This window comes from Melospiza melodia, chromosome 19 (assembly GCF_035770615.1).
Source record: "Melospiza melodia melodia isolate bMelMel2 chromosome 19, bMelMel2.pri, whole genome shotgun sequence".
NCBI classification, from domain to species: domain Eukaryota; kingdom Metazoa; phylum Chordata; class Aves; order Passeriformes; family Passerellidae; genus Melospiza; species Melospiza melodia.
In genome coordinates this window covers 7,160,642-7,183,908 of record NC_086212.1, presented here as the reverse complement: position 1 = coordinate 7,183,908, position 23,267 = coordinate 7,160,642, and the positions used below count along the sequence as shown (strand labels likewise).

General features: G+C 54.3%; 2 protein-coding genes across 2 annotated transcripts; both read left to right on the top strand.

The window, feature by feature from the left end:
- Positions 1 to 3,356: 3,356 nt before the first annotated feature.
- On the top strand, positions 3,357 to 5,695 carry LOC134426891 (P2Y purinoceptor 1-like). The gene has a single exon (XM_063172234.1). It carries the CDS (start codon positions 3,390 to 3,392, stop codon positions 4,440 to 4,442), a length of 1,053 nt encoding a protein of 350 aa, XP_063028304.1. The 5' UTR covers positions 3,357 to 3,389; the 3' UTR covers positions 4,443 to 5,695.
- Positions 5,696 to 17,296: 11,601 nt separating this feature from the next.
- Positions 17,297 to 23,267, top strand: KCNK15 (potassium two pore domain channel subfamily K member 15). Its single transcript, XM_063172233.1, has 2 exons — positions 17,297 to 17,644; positions 20,938 to 23,267. Exons 1-2 carry the CDS (start codon positions 17,362 to 17,364, stop codon positions 21,849 to 21,851), a joined length of 1,197 nt encoding a protein of 398 aa, XP_063028303.1. The 5' UTR covers positions 17,297 to 17,361; the 3' UTR covers positions 21,852 to 23,267.

The window sequence follows — 23,267 nt, the reverse complement described above, 5'->3', positions numbered from 1 at the left end:
CCCAAGGAAAAGCCTCCCCTGCAGCAGCAGAAATGCAGCAGGCCCAAGGCAGCTCATTCATTCCCTCAGGCTCTGCAAGAACTGAAAAGAAAATGAAAGTAAAGGATGCGGCTCAGCCACCTCATGGGAGTAAAAAAAAAAAAAAAGGAGAAAGAAAAAAAGAAACCTCACTGCTCTTGCAGTAATACATTGCCTACAAAGAGAATTATTTACTGCAATCATCTGGTGCTCAGCCTGAATACAAATCATTAATTCTGTTTGATGTGGGGCACATGGTGAACCTCCAGCAGGCAGCAAATTGCAGAACAAACAGCTTGGGTTGGCTTTTTCAGTTCTCTGGTGGCAATGCCAAACAAGTGGTGACCCAAAGCTCATGTAGACTTCAAAACTACCACATTTCTCGACTGACATGGATAAAACACATTGTGGGTACTGAAAATCCTGGTTCTAAGCCAGTTCTTGTTCAAGTATGTTGGGACTCGGCCACCAAGGCTGGGTGAGCTGCCAGGGCTGTCACACACTCCCAGATCCTGCCTAGCCACCTCTGGGTGATGGTAAAAATCAGAAGGTCACTTTTTAGGCAGCAACCTGCAATTCTCATCTCAAACAAATGATTCAACACACCTCTGCTATAATTATCTTTTTTTTTTTTCCCTGCAGAATGCCTCTCTGATTCACTAAGCATCTAAATAATGAATTAATGATTCCAAATAAATCAGAGTTATTTTTCCCTATGAATACAGGGAAATCAGCTCTTGCAGTTTGATTGCTAGTCTCACAATATTTCTCTCTAAAGCCCTGCTACCCTGGAAACGTGGTTATTTGAGGCTCTGACGCAGGGTCCTGGCTTTGCCTGCTCGTGTGGGGCAACAGAGGAATATTCCACCCCATCCACAGGTGATGTGTAAGGATAAAAATCCCCAAACTGAAAGAAAATTCACTCCTATCCTCAAGGCACATCTGCACACAGCCTGGGATGTGCCAACCACACTCGTGAGCCAGTGATGAGCAGCAGAGCACAGCTCATTTCTGTGCAAGCACACGCAGCAGCTGAAGGAAAACTGTCCTGCTGGATGAGTAAACAACATGCATCAGAATTGCTGTTCCAAGCCATTCTCATGATTGATGATTTTAAATGCATAGAGTTGGGTGAGAGAGGGCTGGATGAGCCCCTTGTTACAGTGAAACATTTTCAGAAACTGAGCACAGGAATGCGGCACTCAACTGAAAAAAAAATCAAGTAGATCAAATGTTTTTTTTATTTTTCCTGGAAACACATGATTCAGGTTGTGTGTTTGCAGGAGCTGTCTTGGCCCTGTGTTCTCATCCTGACATCAGCACTGCTGCTGCCTGCCAGAGCCAGGAGCCAGAGGGGAGCATCCTCATGCAGGATGTTTGGGCAGAGCTGGCAGTAGCACCTGGACTGTGAGTGAAACCATGGGTCAAATGAACACCTAAATCACACAGGAGGCAGGCACAAGGGAAAAGCTCTGTGATTGTGCCTCCAAAGGGTCCAGGGAACAGGAGATGTGGAGGGCATGGGGCTCTCCCCATGGACAGAGCTCCCCATGCCCTGCCCTGCTCCTCTCTTCCCACAGCAGGAGGCACCAACTCCAAGCTTTCATTCCTGGGACAGGGAAAGCTTTGCCCTCACTGCTGAGAGCAGCTCATAACCGTTCCCATGATCACAGAAGCCCTCCCAGCCAGCTGCTGTCTCTGCCTCAGTTTCCCCAAAGGTAGATGCTCTGGGGAAGTTCCTGTTCTTCTCGTCTTGCTGCCCTTCCACAGCTCCATAAAGTTGCTCTGCAAGTGCCACCCCGAGCCCAGGCTGCAGGAGCAGCTGAAGCACACAAAGACAAAGAGGGCAGGAGCAGGGCAGGAGCAGGGCAGGAGCAGGGCAGGACGGGGTCACTTCCCTGAGGGGTGCAGCCCCAAGGACCCCCCTGCTGCTGTCACTCCAGCGGCACACACCCACCAGAGCATCTGCAAACCGCAGCAAAGCCGTATCTTCACCACAAGGAAACAGTTCCACACTTCACCTTCTCGGCGGCACACCCACAACGGTGAGATTTTACTGCACCGGCAGGAAATAACACACATTTCCCACCGCTTATCTGCTCCAGCAAGCGCTTTCTGAAGTCAACAAACACACTGGTACCCTCAACACTCAGCTAACCCCCATCCCCTTCTGCCTCTTGGGCCTGCCCACCGTGTCCCCGAGCGTGGTCCAGAGGAGATGCTCGGCCGCTCCGGGGGAGGGATGGACGCGGGTCGGGATGGCTGGGCTGGACTCAGCCTCCCTCCTCCTCCTCCTCCTCCTCCTCCTCCTCCCCACTGGCCGGTGAGATACCAGCCTCCTCCCGCCCCTGCCCGGATTCAATTCCCGGAAAGCAAGCGGACGCGGTCTCTCCAGAGCCTAGCCCTTCACCTCAAGCCCTTTCCCCAAGGTCGAAAGGGCTTTTCAGGGTAAACCTCTCATTGCTTCCTCGTCAGCTTCCGCGCCTGCAGATCCGAGTGACTTCTGGCCCCGTTTATGCTGCAGCAGCGGCTCAGCAATGCGATAGGGGCTGCCCTTCCTCGGGGTCTGCTTTGGGGTCGCTGCTTTTAGTCCTTGGTCCAGTTTCGCATTATCTGGGTGTCTCCTGTGACGGGAAAGGAAGGGCACAGCCCGTCTCACGTCCTCCCTGCACAGGTCTGGACGGCTCGAAGGAGGAACGGGGAAAGAGTTCTTGTGCTTGGGGAGGAGATGGAAGTAGGCAGCAGGAGCAGCTGTAGGGAGGGGGCAGCTCCTGAGCAGGGCTCACTCTGTCTGTGCTGCGGCAGCCAGCCCGGTGCATCTCTGCCTGCTGGCACTGCCCGCGGCACCGGCGATGGCAGCAGGAGCCCCATGGAACACTTCCAGTGCCCTCCCGGTATTTGTGAGCCTCGCAGCCAGGAGACAGGCTGTCAGGAATGGCATGGAGAGCGGCTCATGGGGTGCAAGCTTCCATCCCCCGGTGTGGATAACTGGGAGGTTTCTCCTGACCGCGAGTGGAACAGAACAGGAACAGGCTGAAAGCTTTGGCTCTCCTCCTCAGGGATCCCTGTGCCTCCTCCCTTCCTCCTGCTCCCTGCAGGCACCCCGAACCAGCCGGGGGTGACCCCGGCCCCGAGCGGGCTGGGGGAGGCGCCGGGGGAGTGGCGGAAGCCGCTCGGCCGAGGCTGCTCTCGGCACATCCTCCCCGTGTCCCGGGGAAAGTCCAGCGCCCTGAAGCCCCGGGCCGGGCTCAGCCGGAGCGGAGAGGCGAGGGGAGCCGCAGCCTGTGCCGGAGGACACGGAGCTGCCGCGGCACCGGTGCCCCCGAGCTCTGCCACCCTCTGCCACCCAGGCACGGCTGGCGCAGCCCCCGATGGCCGCGGACGCTCTCTCCACGTGGCCCGGCAATGGCACTCGGGCTCTTTGCCCCGTGGATTCCGCCTTCGCCCAGCGCTTCCTGCCCGCCGTGTACCTGACCGTGATCCCCCTGGGGCTGCTGGGCAACGGGCTGGGGCTGTGGCACCTGTGCACGGGGCCCCGGGACGGTGCCCGCCAGCCCCTGAGCCTGCTGGTGGGCAACCTGGGGCTGGCCGACCTGCTCTATGTCAGCACCCTGCCCTTCCTCGTCAGCTACTACCGCCGAGGCAGAGTGTGGATCTTCGGGCAGCCCTGGTGCCGCATCACCCGCAGCCTCTTCCACGTCAACCTGTACGCCAGCATCGGCTTCCTCAGCTGCATCAGCATCCACCGCTACCTGGGCATCGTGCACCCGCTGAAGGTGCGGGGCAGGTGCCGGGGTGCCGCCTCCTCCGTGTGGCTCAGCGTGGCGGTGTGGCTCTGGGTCATCGCACAGATAGCTCCCGACCTCGCCTTCAGCAAGGCGGACGGCAACAGGACGAAGTGCCACGACACGACGGGACAGGAGCACCTGCACGTTTACTTGCCCTACACCTTTGCTGTCACCGTGACGGGCTTTGTCATCCCGTTCCTCATCATCATCGGCTGCTACTGCCACGTGGTGTTCGTGCTCTGCAGGAATGACAGCGTGGACGCCAGCCTCAGGAGGAGAAGCATCGGGCTGGTGATTCTCGTCATGGTTCTCTTTTCCATCTGCTTCCTCCCATACCACATCTTCAGAAACCTCAACTTGTTTTTTCGCTGGCGGCCACCAGAGTCCTGCACACAGGCTTCAAAGGATGTCTATGTTTCCTACCAGGTGACTCGGGGCCTGGCCAGCCTCAACAGTGCCCTCAACCCCCTGCTCTATGTGATCACCAGCAAAGACTGGAGGTCACGAATGAGAAGCATCAGCCAAAGTGCCAGACAGTGTCTGAGGCCACCCTTCCCGAGCAAAACCTCTGGCCAGGCAGCTGAGGAGAAGAGGAACGACATTCTTTGTAAGGGGGAGGCTTCTAATGAGCTCTGAGGTACCTGACACCCCCCTGCTTCTGCCACATCAGCTTGTGCTTGGCGCCTCCCTGGGGGCAGCCCCCACCTGCTTTGCAGAGATGGTGACAGCAGTGTCATGGGCTCTGTGCACACAAGGGACAGGCAGGACTGTCAGCATCTGAGAGAAAACTGGGACCAGATTTCAGAAGCAAAACTACTCAACCCGACTATTTTGGCTATGGAAAGAGATGATCACATTTGCTCCAGTCCACAGTATTTCCCTCCAGCCTCTGCTGCAGCAGGCTGAGCTGGTTAACATCCCCTTGCTTTCCAGCTCCTGTGTGACTAAGGGATGGAGGGAGTGACACCTTGTCCCTCCACTGCATCCTCCCTCCTCTACTGTACATGGGTTTGAGACAGCATTCCCTCTTTCACCTAAGGAGAGGTCCTGCATTGCAGAACAGCTGAGAGGGCAAATTTTTGCAGTGGAGGAAGAGCTTTGGAAATGGAAATATTCATTTAAAAATCGGCTTTTAAGTACATTACCAAGCTGTGCCAGTTCCTGGGTGATTGAGCTGTTTCAGGATCTGTGGGATCCTCTACTGCCCACCTCCTTCGCAGAAGAAAAATACATTTTTGGCATCACTTCCTCTCTTTTGGAAGAGCACATGGCAGAACTAACAAATGGGCATTTTAAAGTTTTTGGAGGCTATTGGTCGGGGTTTTATTTTGGAAGGTGAATAACTGCAGTAGCCTGAACTCCTGCTTTCAGCAGGAAAATGCCAAGAGAGTTTGCAAATCTTCAGGTGGGTGCTTGCATCTTGCATCCAGCCTTGAGAGGGCATTAGATATGACTTGTAAAAATTAGATGTGCAAATAAAAAGAGAAGCAGCCCTGGTATGAAGGCTTGTGAAGGCAGGATGTGATGGTGAGATTTATCATCACCAGGGGTGACAGATCTCTGCTGTTAAGGTTAACAGAGGCTCCCAAGCAGTATTTTCATTTTTATCTCGGTGTTACCCACTATGACCAGCTCAAACACTTCAATAATGTAATTTGCAGCAGCAGCAGCAGCTTTTGGAGGCCAGCTGAAGGAAGTGGACTGTGAGTTAAAATGAGCCCTTTCTGGGAAAGCACTGGCCCAGGGACGGATGTTGTGCTCTTTTCCTGACATTTATCTCTGTCAGCTGCTCCTACACAAACCCACCTTAGCTGGGCAGAGGAGGGAGCACAGCTGGCTTTCAGTGCAGTTAATATGTCTGCAGTGCAAATAAACACCTCATGCTTTCACTTGTGAGTTGTCTGCCTTCTTTTAAAGCTTTATGGGAGCCTGGGAGCCAGCTGGCCTGCGGGCTGGAGCAGGGGCCTGCCTGCTCAGGGAGTGGTGATGATCTTCCCAGTGCTCTGCAGACAGAAAACTGCTGGGAGGCTGCAGGCAGCCAGTGGGGAGTGATCTGTGACAGGCACACACTGAGGAGTCAGCTCAGCACCACTCAGGGTGCTGAAATGTCTAGTTCCCACCTCATCCAGAGGAAAACCAAAAATAAAGCATAAATGCACCAATGAGATCTTCTCTCTCTCTGTAGGAGGAAGATTGAGACATTAGGATCAGACCTGGTCCCTGCTCCTTGCACACATGCTTCAGATCTGGGCTTCTCCAGAGCTCTGAACTCTTCTCCCTTCCTCAAAAAACACCCACGCCTCTGAAAGCTGTCCAGCTCTTCCATCTTCACACATGGATCCTGTCTAAGATGCTACAGCTCCCCTCTCAAAACCTCCCAGGGCTCTTTATCCCTGGAACCAGAGGGTGGGATTGTGCCTGGAGCAACCAGGGCAGCACCCAGCCTGTCCCAGGTGCCACGTGTGGCATGGGAAGAACTTTTGGGACTGGGTAAACAGGCAGGGAAGGCAGAGAGCAATCATAATTGTTCTTCCCCTTTTCCCAACACTCTGCCAGACACTGGCAGGGCCACCCACAAGCATTTGCTGCTGGCAGGAAGGGGCCAGTGTCCCTGGAGAAGCTGTGCCATGGTTACCTCCTGAATCATCACCCCTTTTGGGCTCCTGCCTTATGACCAGCTGAACATTCCCCTTTCCCTCCCTTGGCTATCTGTTGCCAGACTCTGAAGATGTCTAAAAGCAAGTGAGAGGAACCTCACCTGTGGTATCTGCTCTTCCCACAGCCTCTCTGCTGCAGCAGCATGGAGCAATGGTCTTGTCTGCAAAATCAAGCTGAAAGCAGATTTTTAACTCCTTCATCAAGATTAGACCCAACCAATAAATCAAACATGGTGGGAATTCTCCTCCTGACACTAATGGGATCAGGATCAAGCCTGGAAATTTGGCAGCATTTCTTGCTTCATTAAATAAACTGCTCTTGGTTGAGAATATGTTGCAAATGCAGTCAAGGTTTGTTATGTTACTGAGAACTTTTGAGCTGACAGCCCAGGGAAGCCAGTCAGGCAGAAATATCAGGCACACATACAGATGCACAGATGTACAACCACTTTTTTCCTCCAAAATGCAGAACTGGTTTGTTTTTTTGGCATGCAAAACACTCTACAAGAAGGAAATATTGCTATCAGCAACATCGAAATGCATAGAACTCAATTCTGATTAATTCTTTATTTCATTTTGCACACATTAGATAAAATCAGGCTCTGACTCAGTTCAGGGGTGTTGATATGGCCAGTGGAGCCCTGATTGCTGAACAAGTGTGGGTTGGCTGCCCTGTGCTGAGGATGTGGGCTCGTGCCTTTGTGTCAGAGACTTCACAGCCCGGGAGAGGGGAGCTGCTGCACACAGGGCTGGGGGTGCTGGGGACATCACAGTGGCACTGGGGAGGTGCACAGGTCCCTGTTGGACAAACAGGCCATGGCCATAACATGAGAACCCTCAGCCCAGAGCATGTGTGAAGCTGGAGGAGAAGCAGCCAGAGCAGAAAGCTCCCACAGGATTTGGGTCCCCATTGCTCCAGGCACCCAGCAGTAGAACTTTGGTGGAGCATCTTTTACAGCGTGGTGGGAGGCTGCAGTGTGCACAGAAAAAGGGGATGAGTCACTCAGGTCACTGATGAAAGGTCACAACACCCTCAGACTCTGTGAGAGCCATTTATTCCTTCAGCAAAATAATTTCATTGCTGAAGTACCTTTGGCTGCAGTGACAACAGACCTGACAGGTTATCTTATTTACCGAGGGTATCGATCAGACTGGGAAGGAATAGTAGATGCAATTATCCAGGTGAGCTCGGAAAAATAGTAAATATACCTGCCACTGGGGTGCTGTTGGTGAATATTTTAATAAAAGAGAAAAAGCTGAGTCTTTGTCTACACTACACGGAGTGCTCTGGCATCCGAGGGACCAACAGCTTGTGCAGAAGAGAGCAAATCACAGAAATAGAACAACACTTAGCGTGCCTGCGTGAAGCCATCAGTCCAGTGCCCCTCCTGCGGTGCCTGCAGTTATAAATAGGTGATGGATGCCGCGCTGCGCGGACCGGGGCGGCGGGAGGGCAGGAGCGCTCGGCGGCTCCGGCCCCGCTCGCATTTGTATGTGCGCTGCACAGCGACTGCGGTGCACCCTGCGGGCACCGAGCTGTCCTCGAGGACTCGCCCAGCCCACGTTTAAAAGAGTTGTGGCATTTTTTACGCCGTTCCTTTAAATATCCCCCGCAGCAAGAGCTCCTTGCCCCGGATCGCTGCTCGAGGCAGGCGCCAGCACAGGAGCGGGGCAGCGAGAAAGCCCCGGGAGATGCTCGGTGCACCACGACCTGCGCTGCCTCCTCAGCACCCTGGGAGGAAGCTATCATTTGAATTTTGCCCAACACCTCCGTTCTGTCATGAGCAGGAGACGCTCAGATCCGATCTGGCTCCCTGAAGAGCCCTTCGTGCCAACGCACAGCCCAGCCAGCGTGAAATTCTTCTGCTTGTTTGGGCTTATGGGCAAAAAGTTTACCCTAAGGAGCATCAGAGAGCTCCCAGGCTTTCCAAAGGCACCACAGCTCCTCCTTGGAGAGGCTGCTTCCGTGCTGTGCTCAGGACATCCAAGGACAGGAGACAGATTAACCCTGTCCTGGCTGCTTTGCTCAGATGTGGAGGTGCAGGGGGGCACATGAGTGCCCGGCAAAGGTGGGGAGAGCCACCCACCACAGCTCCCAGGCTGCTCCTACCAGCACAGCCCACCCTGCAGAACCTCTGTGTGTCCAGTGCCAGCAGTGGGGGACAGTCCCATGGCAATGGGGAGCTGCTGGCACGGGGGAGAGCTCAGGGGCAGTTCACTGGTGGGGGTGCCAAGAGCCAGGAATTCTCACTGAATGAAGTATTACTTGGTTGGGAGGCACAAACCCCTCTTTGAAAGGGTGTAGTGCTGGCCACACAGTGCCATGCTGAGAGCCCAGAGGAGATGGGGTTCAGTTCCTTTGGGATGCAGCTCCCCCATGAGCCTGGGGCAATCCAAGACCCCAGCATGAGATGCTGCAGCTTCCACAGGGCTGTTGGAGGAAAGAATCTTTCTGTGTGCAAAGCTGAAACAACAGATCCATCCCTGGAGCCACTATCCCACTGCACTGAGCTGGGATGTGGGAAAAGCTCTGGCAGGGTGCCCCAGGGCAGACACCAGCAACACAAGGGCCACAGTGAAGGAGAGAGGCTTCATGAGCTGAAACTTTATTTTCCTTTCCAGTGGGGCTTGTAGAAGCAGAGAGTGGCTCATGGACAAAGCAGCAGATTCAGCTGGGAGTACAGGACACATCCTCTCCCAAAGGCATAGCACAGGGATGAGTGCTGGACTTGCAGCCTCTCCTGCCAATCCCAGCCTGGGGAAGGTTCTCCTTGCCTCCATAAAGGGGGCTGCTCACACGTGGTTCTCAAGCCAGAAACCCCCAAATGGCCATCCCTGAGCCTGTGTGGAGATGCCCAAGGGATACCCAGAGCATCACCTCCTGTCATTGCCTCAGCTCCTGCCTCAAGAGACACACAAAGCACCGAAAAGTCAGTTAAATGTTTCAGATCACAGAAAGCTTCTGGTTTATTTCTCCATTTACCTCAGATGGTTTGTCTGCCTCCAAAAAGCCTATTGTTAATTTAATTCCCTCTGACACATTCATGGCAAATCTGGTGTCCCAGTGCCTGGAACAGTTGTGACTCCTGTGCCATGGTTTGCTGTGTCCCAGGGACACCACACAACCCCTGAGCATGCCTGGAAAAGGAAGGGCCAAGGCTGGAGCAGGGGATAAGCAGCTGAGCCAAGCAAACACAGGGATGTTTTTGCATTTGCAATGCAGAGAGGATCTGTCTCATCTCCCCAATTAGTCCTTCCAGAGAAAAGCCTGGAGAGAAACAGCTGGAAACTCTTTGTATATAAACAAGACTTAGTAAAATCTGCAGTGTTAAGGTGGAGGAAGAAATACATCCCTAAAACGGTGCTTACACTGCAAGAGAAAACAAGATATTTCATTTTGTTCTGTTCATTCCCCACTGGGAACCTGCTGTGCTGTCAGGCATGGGCAGCAGGAACACTTTCACAGGGCATTTACAGCTCCCTTGGCTGGGAAATCGCTTGTGGCCCCAAACCCAGAGCTGTTCTGGCCACTGGAGTGTGGGACCAGCCACAGAGCATCGCTAGCAGGGGAAGAAAAATGAATCTGGGAGGAATCAAACCCTGCATTGAAATAAGCCGGTGCCTGGCTGGGAAGCTCAATCAGCCTCTCAGCACCGGTTCTTCAGAGAAAAACAGGAAAGGACATCTTGAGTTTTACTAATAAATGCACTTTTCTCCGGTTGAAGTCGTGGGGCAGCGGGTTATTTTTAGCATCGAAAGGAGCCATTTGCTGTAAACTGTCTGCCCGGGAAGCAGAGCCCGGGGGGCCACAGACGGGACTGCGGCAGCACCCTGGCCCCACATGGCCCCTCACGGCCCCGGCCCCACACGGCCCCACACGGCTCCACACGGCCCCTCACGGCTCCAAATGGCCCCACACGGCTCCACATGGCCCCACACGGCCCCACACGGCTCCACACGGCTCCACACGGCCCCACATGGCCCCACATGGCCCCACACGGCCCCACACGGCTCCACATGGCCCCACATGGCCCCACACGGCCCCACACGGCTCCACATGGCTCCACATGGCCCCACACGGCTCCACACGGCCCCACACGGCCCCACATGGCCCCGCACGGCCCCACACGGCTCCACATGGCCCCACACGGCTCCACATAGCCCCGCATGGCCCCACACGGCTCCACATGGCTCCACACGGCCCCACACGGCCCCACACGGCCCCACACGGCTCCACACGGCCCCACATGGCCCCACATGGCTCCACACGGCTCCACACGGCTCCACATGGCCCCACACGGCTCCACACGGCCCCACATGGCCCCGCACGGCCCCGGCCGGCCCGGAGCAGGGCTCAGCACCCCGGTTACCCATACACTGAGGCAGAATGGAAATTTTCCAGAGTAGAAATCCATTTTGATTTAGGTGAAATGTACATCTTTGAGTTAAGTCTCTAGCTTGCTGTTTAGTCTGAGTGCCTGTTCTCACCAAGGACCTGGGCTTGGAGAGGCTGCTTCAGCCAAAAGACAAGAGATAAGGGCGGGCAGACAAAGCAGAGCAACCTGATAAAGAAGAATTAGAAGCAAGTGCCACGCGAAATCAGTGAAATAAATATGTATGAACCTATTGTGAAATTGAATGCATATGTATTTGAGAGGGAGATAAAAAGGGATCTAGAGTTCCCAGAGGTACGCATGTCATTTTAAGGGAACAATTCCCACATGTGTCCAGTACTGTAATAAACATACCGGCTTTACAACTTTCACAAAAGTTGTAAAGTTTTGTTTCCCTCCGCAAATCACCACCTCTGACCCTGCCTGAGGCACATCCAGGCAGGCACAGGGGCTGCCTCCTGCCCCACCAGCCCCGGTGGGGAAGGACAGTGCTATGGGGTGGGGAGGGCCCGCGGAGCGCAGCCAGCATGCGGGCAGAGACCCCTGCACTGAGGGCACCCAGCATGGCAGAGCCCATCTCTTGGGGAAGATGAAACAGGAAAGCCTTATCAATATGATTGTCTGGCAAAAGATTTTGAGAATATAGAAACTATAAGCGAGATTGAAATGAAAGCAAGCTTTGAGATACCTGAGTTACTGAACAACGGGAAAACAATCCGTTACGCTCTTACCCTCTTACTGTCTCACCCTCTCATCCTCTCTCCCCCTCTCCTCTCTCAGCCTGCTCTGAGCTGTGTCTGGCAGCTCCCAGCAGGGCCCTGCCCCCAGGCCCTTTGCAATAAACCCCAGGTTGCAGACCTGGCTGCAGAGATCTCTTATCTCTGTCTGTCCCCACCGTGCTACCCCCCGAGCTCCTACACCCATCCCTCCCCCTGGGGTCTCCCACAGGATCCCTGCAGCTGTCCAGGACCTTTCCAATCCCTGCAGAGCCATGCCACCATGCCTCCTAGGACAGGGGCGAAGCTGTCAGCGGGGAACCCTCCAGAAGAGCCTCACATATTGGTAATTCCTTCCCAGAGCCTTTGTCCCCCCCCAGGCCTGACCTTGCTGGCAGTGCCACAGGCTGTGATGCAGGGCAGTCATTTATAGCACCGTGATGCTGCTGGGAGCAGAGGCATGCCCGGGCTCCAGCCCTGCTCTCCCTGGGGCCATGTTCCTACACTGAGGCTGTGCTGGGGGCCACGGCAGCTCAGTTCCAGACTCACCTCACCCAGAAGCAGGACCCTTCTCCAGACACACTCCCAAAGCCTCTCTCCTTCATCCCAGGGATCCAGGGTCTCCTGGCAGTGACTGATCCACTCTGGCACCAGCAGCAGCACCACAGACTCTCCCAGCCCCAAAACCCAATCCTGACTGGCCAACAGCTTTGATTTAACAGGCTCTCAGCAAATATTTCCACAGATTTTTATGCAGAGGCATTATGATTTTATCTTATTATTTTATAATTAAAGCCAAGATCCTCAAACAAAATAAATGAACTGAACTAAAGCGTCCAAGATCAAGAAGTTGCTAAAGCAGAGCAGCACCTTTCCCGTTTGGTTGTGGTCCAGGCACTTTATGGCAGGTACTTTGTGCCTGGCTGATGTTCAACTGACAGCTTTCCAAGCATATAAAAAGCTTATTAGGCTGAAAATAGAGTTTGTGACCATCAACTCTCAAGAGTGCTGTCAGCATTTCCAGCCCAGGTCTGCTTTGTGTACAAGCACTGGCAGATCAGACTGCTGGGGGGAGCAGGGTGGGAGGATGGGGCTGTGTGTCCCCTCATAGAACCCATTTTGGGTAGGAAAGGTAGTTGGGAAAGGCTTTCTAATGAGTTCTGGGCTATTAGGAGGTGGCATGATGAGCTTTAGCCTGGCTGGTACTGGGTAAAGTGGTTGAAGACAGTCACAGGTGGAACTGTGTCCAGGTGCTCTGGGGTTGGAAACCTGGAAGTCGCCTCCATGGGAGAGCATGTGGAGGCAATCTGCATTTACAACCAGTTTACATCCAATGCTTCATTGGTTCCCTTGCTGAGCTTCCACATCACAATGCAGAGCAAAGTGCCTGCAGCCATCCAAGCTCCAAAGAGCCCAGGAAGGAGGCAGCAGGAATTCTCAGAGCCCTGGGAAAGCTGTGAGCTTCCAGAGCCTGCAGTAACTCTGAGCGTGGCCAAAGGACAGCTCCAAGGCAGCTCTAGCATGCAGGAGGATGTTTTACAGGATGATTTGTGGAGCAATGGGACAGAAGCAAACACTCCATCCAGCCTGGAGCAGTCAGGGGTGCTGTGTCTGCAGAGGAAGGCATTGCCATGGCCCTGCATGCAGACAGGAGGGATCTCTCCCTGTGCCCAGCTCATGGTGCTGCCTGGCTGGGGGCAGCCCAGCAGAGCCTGGAGTCTGCTGTGGCTTCAGGACATCACCTGGGCACCTGCAGCTGGTTGTTATCCATACCCTGACACCTAATACTTTTTGGAAATTAACTAATCTATTGCTTTAGAAATACCCTGTGGCTTTGCCGGGCTATCTACAATCGAAGTGTAAGTGGCATTAAAGCTAGAATAGCTGATGCTTTTACTAAAGCAAACAAAAACATCAATTTGGTGTTTAAAAATAACCAAAAGAAGCTGAGTACATCAGGATGCTCCCCAAGCCCTCAGAGAGCTGGAGCACCTTGCAGGTGAAACCAGGGAAGGGGCTGACTCCTGGTGGGGGTTGGGATTGACTCAAGCAGACCCACACAACTGGTTCCTTGTTTAGTGCTTTTCATCCGAGACTGCTAAGCAGCTTTGCTTATTTCAATCCATTAGAACTAGAAAAGCTTTTTAATAAACTCCCTGCCAGCCTGGAATTAGTAGATGTGGGCCAATTAGACACATTAATTAGGCACTGGTTTAAACACAGATGAGGTTTGACTTTGTTTACCAGCCTCAGAGGAAGCAGCTTCTCAAAGTTCACCTCCAAAGGATTGGGAAAAAGGCACATTCCCTCCCTGTCACAAGCACCTCCCCACACAAACACAGCACTTGGACTTAGGCTTTATTTTCAGAGCTCCTGCTTTTTCTTTGCCTCCCCATGCAATAAAAATGAGACACTTAATCTCATAATGCAACTTCTCACTGAAAATCAATGATAAAGTACATTATCTTGCCTGCCCTGAGCCCACGGCTCCAGCTTGACCTTCCTCAAGCAGAGTGAAGTCCAGGGAAACACAAAGGATGAACTTATGGTTTCCCAGCAGGAAAGTGTGAAACTTTCCTGTGTCTCAGGAGAACAGGACAGGATGGCTCCTCAACAGCCATCTGACACATTTTGGTGTCACCCATCCCTGTGATCACTGCAGGCAGGAAAAAGCAGTGTGTGAGCAGTGAGAGGCAGAGCAGGCTGAATCCAGCCTGAATTTTGAAGCCTCCAGTCCCACTCCAAACACAGCCCTGGCTTGTTACTGGGGGGTTCTCATTAGCAGATGGATCCTGCTACTCTTTTTCCCGTTGAGCAGCATTTATTCTACACCTCTGACCTTCAAAAGGTCAAAGCAAGCTCCAAAAGGAGAAATCAGTGACATCCCAATCTCTGTAATTCCCAGAGCAGCAGGGAAAGACCATGCTGAGGGAAGTTCCAAGACACTGCAAGGTAAAGATTTCTTCTGGGATCAGGAGAAGACCTTGAATCTAGTCAAGGTCAGCCCACCACAAACCACAGAGAGGACAAGGCTAGCAGAAGGGAGCACTGAGAGCTGCTCATACTGCGTCAGCAGAGATGCTCCTCCTGTCCCCGGTATCCCCAGCCCCACAGAGGGGCAAATGCCACCCACAGACCCCTCCCTGTGTAGGCAGCACCTTGGGAAAGCCATGCTGTACCATCTCTGCCCGAGCACTGCTGGCTCTCATCACAAACACAGGTTTGGAAACAAACTGTGCAGGATTTAGTCGATGATCAGCTGAGATTGATGCTGCTCCTAAAAAGACTGGGCAAGCACCTTGTGCCTATGGTCACCCACTGGTGGAGAGCATCTCCCAGGGTTTTCCTGGCTGTAACCTACAATGGCATGTTGGCCCAACATCTGCACAGAGCAGCTGCCTTTCAATAACAGGCTACAGCATCAAATACCACCCAGGGACCCCAGAATTTCATCTGCAAGGCACTGCAGGCCCCAGAACCCGTCCTAAAATATGTGTGACAGGCACCCAGAGATGCAGTCATCATAAGATCTCCTTCCTCTGCAACAGAAGCTCAGTCAGCAGCTCTGGCTCCTGTCTCCAAGGTGGGAAGTCATTGCTGACCAGTGGAAAAAATTACCAGCACCAGGTGAAGTGCATCTTCATGAGCAGGAGGCCCACACATGCCTGGGGCTGGAGGCTTGACAGCATCCCAGGCCCTGTTAGGAGGGCTGAGAACACAAAGCAGACACATTCCTCCAGCACAGGCTCTGCCCCATGATTTAGGAGCCTGCAAGCTCTGAGATGTTGAGCAGCACCCGACAGCTTTGCTGCTCCTGATGGATGCTGGAGTCTATTTTTTCTCCAATAACAACTTTCACTAATGGTGCTGGCACAGAGGCTCAGCAAGGAGGAGGGAAGTGGCAAGTGGCCAGGGTGAAAAAGAGTTCACAATTACGGTAGGAAAGGCCACTGTGTCCCTTTGCTGGCCATGGCAATGCTGAGGACAGGGATGGACGGGGCTCTAGGAGAGCACGGAGTCACCCCCTCCTTCAGGAGAGCACCCATTGCACCCAGAGCATTTTCAGCAGACACCCAGACATCTGTTTATCTTATTTTTAAACTCCTCAAGTGACAGGGTGCCACAATCTCCCCCACCAGTCTGTTCCAGTGTTTCACTGTCTTCATGGTTAAAAGTTTTTATGTCCAGTTCAAACCTTGATTGGTACAACTAAATAGCAAAGCATCTTCTCCTCTCCAGAGAGAGAAGCAAGATGGATGAAGAGCATGTAAGCCTTGTTGTTTTTTTCACTTGTGGGTTTTATTCCCAGCCAAAAGAAGAAGAGTTTATTTTCCTGAAAGAGATACTATCGCCTGCAACTCAACACAACTCAGAAGTATCTTTCTATTTTTAAAAGTGAAGTATAGGAGTTACATAAAAGCTGTGGTAACCAGGAATGAGAAACAGGGTCTTCAATTTGTGGGCTCTGCCTCGTACCACAGCTAACTTCCCTGCTCCTTGGGGCTGACCTGAGCTGTCCACAGCACATCAGTGCAGAGAGGCTGAGCTCACTGCCCCCCACACAGCACGGGGTGGACAGGCCCCACATCCCCTGTGCCTGCAGCCTCTCACCAATGTGCCAAAGAAAGCAGCAGAAACACTGAATCTGTTTTTCTTCCTTTCTGCCCTCTTAAAACAGCACTGGACACAGCAGGCCAGACTCTGCTCTGGTAACCAGCTGGGAAAAGGATGACACAGATAAAGCAGACAGATAACACAGACAAATAACACAGATAACACAGATAGATAACTCAGGTAACACAGATAGCTAACACAGATAACACAGATAACACAGATAAATAACACAGATAACAGATAACACAGTTAACACAGATAGATAACACAGATAACATAGATAACACAGATAGATAACATGCATAACACAGCTAACACAGTTAACACAGATAGATAACACAGATAGCACAGATAGATAACACAGATAGCACAGATAGATAACACAGCACAGATAGATAACACAGATAGATTGCACAGGTAACACAAATGGATTACACAGGTAACACCTCAGTGTTTCTCAGCACCATGGGTGTGAAGCAGCCCAGAGCTGGGCAGAGCAGCAGGAACCAGGGCTGGCCATGCAGGGGTGATACCACAGGGATGATAGCACAGGGATGACACCACAGGGTACTTGGCAACAGCCACACAGCCCCAAAGCCCTTGCTTTCGGGAGGGCAAGCCGAGAGGGTGTAGGCACAAGAAACTCCTCCAGCCTGGGAGCATCCAGGGGCAGCTTCGGGGACGGGGATGTTACTGCCGTCACTGGCACGAGAATGAACCGTGGCCTCGCTAGGGCTCACCTGCAACCAGGCTCTGCCCGGGGCTGCCAGGCTGGGAGGGCTCGGGGCACACCAGAGCCAGCCTAGGTGTGCATGCGAGCCGATGCCCGGGGCAGACGGGAGCCGATGCCCGGGGCAGGCAGGAGCCAGTGCCGGGGCAGGCGGAGCTGGTGCCCGGGGCAGGCAGGAGCCGGGGCAGGCGGAGCCGGTGCCCGGGGCAGGCAGGAGGCGCCGCGCGGTGCCCGGGTTCGGTGCGCGGTGCGGGTGAGCCGTGCGCGCTCGGTGCGCGGGGGGCGGTGCGCGGTGCGGGGCTGCGCGGGCGGTGCGCGGTGCCCGGGCTCGGTGCGCGCTCGGTGCGCGGGGGGCGGTGCGGGGCTGCGAGGGGGCGGGCGGGGGGCGGCAGCGGCAGTGGGGCCATGCGGAGCCCGGGCTGAGCGCGGCGGCCGCCCCTCGCCATGAAGCGGCAGAACCTGCGCACGGCCGCGCTCATCCTCTGCATCTTCTCCTACCTGCTGGTGGGCGCCGCGGTCTTCGATGCGCTGGAGTCGGAGGCGGAGAGCGGCCGCAAGCGGCTGCTGGAGCAGAAGCGCGGGGAGCTGCGGAGGAAGTACCGCTTCTCCGCCGACGATTACCGGGAGCTGGAGCGGCTGGTGCTGCAGGCCGAGCCGCACCGCGCCGGCCGCCAGTGGAAGTTCGCCGGCTCCTTCTACTTCGCCATCACGGTCATCACCACCATCGGTGAGTGCGGGCAGCCCGGCCGGCGCGCCCGGCATCCCTGCATCCCTTCATCGCTGAACCTCTGCACCCCGTGTGCCTCCATCGCTGCCTCCCGTGTCCCTCCATCCCCACGCCCCTGCATCCCATGTCCCTCCATGTCCCCGTGCCCCATCCTTCTCCAGCCCCACACCTCAGTACCCCGAGAGCTCCAGGGCAGGCTGGGGGGTGCCCGCTCGGCAGAGGCAGGTGTCACCCTTGCAAGGCTGGGACATCTCTGACCCTGTGGGACCCCAGTGCCCGGTGGCGGGCGAGGGGACCCATGGGCAGGCTGGGGCCACCCTGTGCTGGGGGTGCTGCCGTGGCTGGGGCTGAAGACACGACATTGTCCCAGGGAGGCAGCAGCCTGGGGAGCTCCTGCAGGAACCTTTGGAGCGGGAGCTGCCAAAGTTGGCAGCGGTGTGGGAGGGCAGAGGCAGGGGCCGTGTCTGTCCCCTGTGCTGGCTCTAGCCAGTGAGCTGCGTGAAGAGCTGGGCAAGAATTGTTGGCTTCTTTGCTGGCTCAGAACTCTGGGTGTTTGGCTGTGTGAGATCTGCTTCACGGAGCCAAGAGAGCCACGAGCCAGTGCCTGCTGCTCTGCCTGCACAGAACCCTGCAGAGACATGGGTGTCAGCCTGGAGGGGAGTGATTGAATCACATTAAACTCCTCTGTAGACTCACTTATCCATACTAGAGCCCAGTGCCTTGGTTTGTCCACTTCAATTTTGCAAGAGGATGAAACTAAATTGAATGAGGGTTGCCTTAATTGAGGTGAGATTAGCCACAAGGGAGTTGAGCATTGTTTAATGAATCCACTTTGATTAATTCATGCACCCTTGGCATCCCGTGGGGGTAGACAGGGATCCTGTGCTCGTGTCGCTGCCTGTGCTGGAATTTCAGCAGATGTGTTTTGGAGGCAGGAATCTGAGGCCAAGTCCTGCTCTGGCACAGCCAGCAGCCTCCTCCTGTTCTTCAGGACAGGACTTCAGCCTTCCCAAAGGGCTTGGGATGGTTGAAATACCTCTGGTAGCTGGAAGCATCATCCCTCAGGACAAGGGTTGGTGGGATGAGCTGGACTGTGTTACCAGAGGACAAGAGGTGGAAGAGGGACAGGTATCTTGCCTGTGCTCCCATGGGGTGTGGTGTGGGGTTTGTGCAGCTGGGAACACACATGGTCAGCAAACCACGGTGGGCTCAGGGCATGGCTCAGGTCAGACCCCAGCAGGAGGGGAAGATGAACAGCTTCAGCAAAATTCCCCATCATCACCTGACAGGTTATAGCTTCATTTACATGATTTTCCTGTTGGCTGTGACAAACAATGGCTGTGCTTATCACACACGCCCTGTGATAAAGAATTTCAGCCCAGGTGCCGTATTTCTCAACCACTGACATGTTAGATCTCTTTATATTGGGCTGTGCTCCAAATCTCAGTTTTAATGTTGTTGTATCTGTGTTTACTCTTTCTAATTCCCTTTGTCATTTCAAAACCATCAGTCAAACACTCCTTCAATGGTCTCTCAGGGTATAACAATTGTTTTTCCACTTACTGCTCTTGTGGATCATTATCTTTACATCCTCATTGCTGTCATTGTATTATCTTGTAGCCTGGGACCTGGTGATTGCACTCAGTTATTAAGCTTGGATCTGACTGGGAGGTTTTGCCACTGCAGTCTCCCACCTGATCTCTATTTCATGAAATGTGGCATGCAGGCATTAAATCCATCAGTTTTTGTTGTGTGAATTTGTGAACAGAGAGAGCAATTAGAAGCTGGTCCCTTGCTGCCTGCCTGCACTTGTGAGCACAGCATGGTGAAGGACAATGCTGTCCTCAGCCCCTCAGCCCTGTCCCATGCAGGAGTTTCCTGGAGCAGGAGGTGTGCTCAGGAGCCCAGGATAACATGGTTATCCTCCTCTGATCCTTCCATCAGTGGGTGCAACACCTTCCCCAAGTATCCTGGAAATCCACGGGCAGCAAGGACTGAGGTGAAGCCAAGTCACCACTTAAGACTGTGGGGTAACAAGAGGGTGTTTTCCCCCATGCTCCCCATGCAAAAGTCACACACATTCCTGCAGAAAGTGAAAATACAAATAGCTGTTTGTGGCAGGCCTGGCAGTAGCGCAGGAAGGAGCTGTCACTGTTCTGCAGGCACTTTCAGAAGGGAAGTTTCAGACCCTGGTAGTTTCTTGTAGAAGCGACTCAAAAGAAAGGCTCAGATGCCTTTGGATGCCTTTGGATGCTGTTACTCCCCACGCCACGTGACTCCCTTGCTCTGATTTTGTTACTCATTCTGAGGTCAGGGGCCACCAATTTCTGCTAAGCTGCTGTAATTGAGGTGGGCACGGAATCACTGGAGCCTGGAACATGCAGTGAATACCTCAGTGTGCCTCACAGTGTAATTGTGTGTGTCCTTGAGTCACAGCTCTGAAACTTGGGCCAAGGTGGAGAAATTAAATCTCAGAAGGCGTTCAAGGAGAACCTCATTGTCCTGGAGCTCCTTGTCCCCAGGAAAAGGGCTGACAGGGCTGTAGTGGCTGTCTATAAATGCTCCCTACCCTGCATCTAAACCAGCACAGCCCCTCCTCCCCAACAGGCCAGTGGTGCTTTAGGTCTGAGTTTTAGTCACACTGGAGTAAATCTGGAATGGGTCTGCAGAAGTCCTTCCAGACTTAGCTGCTCCTGTGGGGACTGTCCCTATAGCACAGGGGTGCAGGGTTGCACACAGCAAGTGCTCATAGAGCTGAGACTCAAATGTTTGTGACACTGGATGGCTTGGGAGGAGGAGGTGACAGGGGAGGTGGCAATGCCCCTGCAAGGGCAGCTGTGGATGGTCCTGGCTGGGTGTGTTTCTCCCCACAGGGTGATCTGGCCCTGTTGGTCTCAGCATCTTGCACAGCTTCTGTTCCCCCTCGCTGTGGGGTTCAGGTTACCCTGCACACCTGGCACAGCATCCTGGTCTCTGAATTATTCATGAGCTGCAGGAGGCTTGCAGACCCCAGTCCAGCTCTAGGCCTTCTCTTGGCCTCTGTGACACTGGGGGCTATCAGGAGGGTACCTTCCCTCTTTAGGGGTCAAATGAGGTTCTGCCTACACGAATGTGCCATCATCCCAAAGGATGGGCATCCATGGCCCCATTAGCATTGCCTACAGATCTGTTATTGAGTTCCATTCTTCCCCCAGTTCCATTTTTCTACTGCTCCTCTTGTTCACAGGGCAGCCTTGCTGGAAACCCCAGCGAGGGTCTGATGCCACCTTTCCTCTTCCCTGTGTCCTTGACAGGTTATGGACACGCTGCTCCAGGCACAGATGCTGGCAAAGTCTTCTGCATGTTCTACGCCATCCTGGGCATCCCCCTGACGCTGGTCATGTTCCAGAGCCTGGGGGAGCGCATGAACACCGTCGTGAGGCTGCTGCTCAAGAAGATCAAGAAGTGTTTGGGCATGAGGACAACCCATGTGTCCATGGAGAACATGGTCCTGGTGGGCTTTCTGTCCTGCATGGGCACCCTGTGCATCGGCGCCGCAGCCTTCTCTTATTTCGAGGGCTGGACTTTCTTCCACGCCTACTACTACTGCTTCATCACCTTGACCACTATTGGCTTTGGAGACTTTGTGGCTCTGCAGAAGAACGAGGCTTTGCAGAAGAAGCCCCCGTACGTGGCTTTCAGCTTCATGTACATCCTGGTGGGCCTGACGGTCATCGGCGCCTTCCTCAACCTGGTGGTGCTGCGCTTCCTCACCATGAACTCGGAGGACGAGCGGCGCGACGCCGAGGAGCGAGCCTCGCTCAGGAGAGCCCGCAACAACATCCACCTCAAGCCCAAAGAGGACAGCCGCAGCAGCAACGCCATTTTTCTCCCCGCAGAGGACAGGACGAGCCAGATGAACCTGATCCCGCTGGTGCAGGAGGAGGCCGAGAGGCAGCGGCGGCAGTCGGCCGTGTCTGCGGCCGAGGTGCCGTCCTTCTGCACCTGCCTGTGCTACAGGCCCCAGGTGTGCGGCAGCCCGGCGCCCTCCCACCCCGAGACCCTGAGCTGCCACACCAACCCCGTGTACTACAACTCCATTTCCTACAAAATCGACGAGGTGTCCCTGAGCACGCGGGGGCAGACCGGCTCTTCCCCGGGGAGCACTTTGTCCTCCAGCAGCCCCCGCTGCCGGCAGCACCCCCGGCTGCGGAGGAGATCCATCTAGGAGCGTGTGCTGAGCCACACTCAGTGCTCCAGTCTTACCATGCTGATAAATTAAGAACAGAGATGTCAGGTTCTTCTTACTCATTTCTTCTGTTCCTCTCCCTCCCCCCAGCAGGAGCCTCTAAATCCTGTTGGGAAATAATGATTCCTTTTTTGCAGGCACTGAGTGACATTGTTAGTTTTTCTTTGTTTTTTTCCTCCCAAGTAGGGAGGAAAACATTTGGGACTGGCAAGAGCCCCCTCCTCCCACCCCAATGTGAATTCCCCCTCCTCCCACCCCAGTGAGCTGCAGCTTTGCTGTCCCACCTCCCTGCTCCCCAAAGGCTGCATTGCTGCCCTCCCACCCTGCTGAGCCTTGGCTGTGCCTGCTGCCACATGACTCTTGCTCTATGGGCTGGGCTGCATTTGCTGACAGTGTCAAAAGCAAAGTGTGCGTGAGCAAGCCTTGCGAGGCTGGGGAGTACCAAGTTGTCCCCTGGCCCCAGGTGCAGGTAAGTCAGTGGCACAGAGTAGGATTGCAGCTGGTGGGTGGGCAGGAGGGAATGGGCTGAAGCTCAGCACATGGGGACAGCTTCATGGAGGAACTTCACCTCCTGTGAGCAGCCCTTTGGGTCTGAGCTCAGGTTTGTGGCTGGCTCAGTGCTTTTGGAAGCTGGAGGCCCATGCACTCACCCACTTGCCCACCAGCACACCTTGTCTCTTACACCTCCCCACCATGGCTAGATCCTCCTGGCTGAAATGGCTGGAGGGACATTGTGCCCCATTCCCAGGGGAAGCGGAACTCCTCCAGCCCAGCCCAGCCCAGCCCAGCCCCAGCTCCCCTCCATGCTGAGCCCAGACTGTACTGAGGGCAGCCCCAAGGAGAGCCTCCTGAACTACACTCACCTGCTCACAGCTTGGTCCTAAGCAGATTTTTTTTTCTTAGCTAAAATCACCCCTTCATTCCTTCCCCACCTTTCCTCCAGCTGGCAGCCCAGCAGCTGTGCTGGCTCCTCACCTCCTCCCAGTCCCTGTGAGCCCGTGAGTTTGTGCTTGCTGCTGCTGGGGTTATCTGAGGTGGGGGTGTCCCATCTCCTCGTTCATCCCCGTGTGGGATGTGGTACCTGCACAGCCACACCTGGGCAGCTCTTTCCAGCTGGTGACCCCAGCGTGGCCTTTGTCCATCCTGTCTCATCTGCATGAAAGCAGGGCTCTGACAGTGGTAGGAGCTCTATTGATTTTTTTTCCCTCCAATAATAGACATTTTAACTCTCAGTTCTATTTAAAATACCCTCTGAGGGGGTTTTTGTGGAGAAATAGCCCCTTTTCCTGGTGGGGAAAGCATGCAGAGTTGCCAGCGTTGCAAAGGTCTCAGGGCAGGCTTTGCTCTCTCCTCCTTTTGTTCTGGGTGGCAGCTTAATAAAAGGTGAATCCATCA

Coding starts and splice junctions, on each gene's coding strand:
- KCNK15 (XM_063172233.1), top strand. CDS start 17,362: ATGAAGCGGCAGAACCTGCGCACGGCCGCGCTCATCCTCTGCATCTTC. Junction 17,645..20,937: donor CACGGTCATCACCACCATCG/GTGAGTGCGGGC, acceptor TGTCCTTGACAG/GTTATGGACACGCTGCTCCA.
- LOC134426891 (XM_063172234.1), top strand. CDS start 3,390: ATGGCCGCGGACGCTCTCTCCACGTGGCCCGGCAATGGCACTCGGGCT.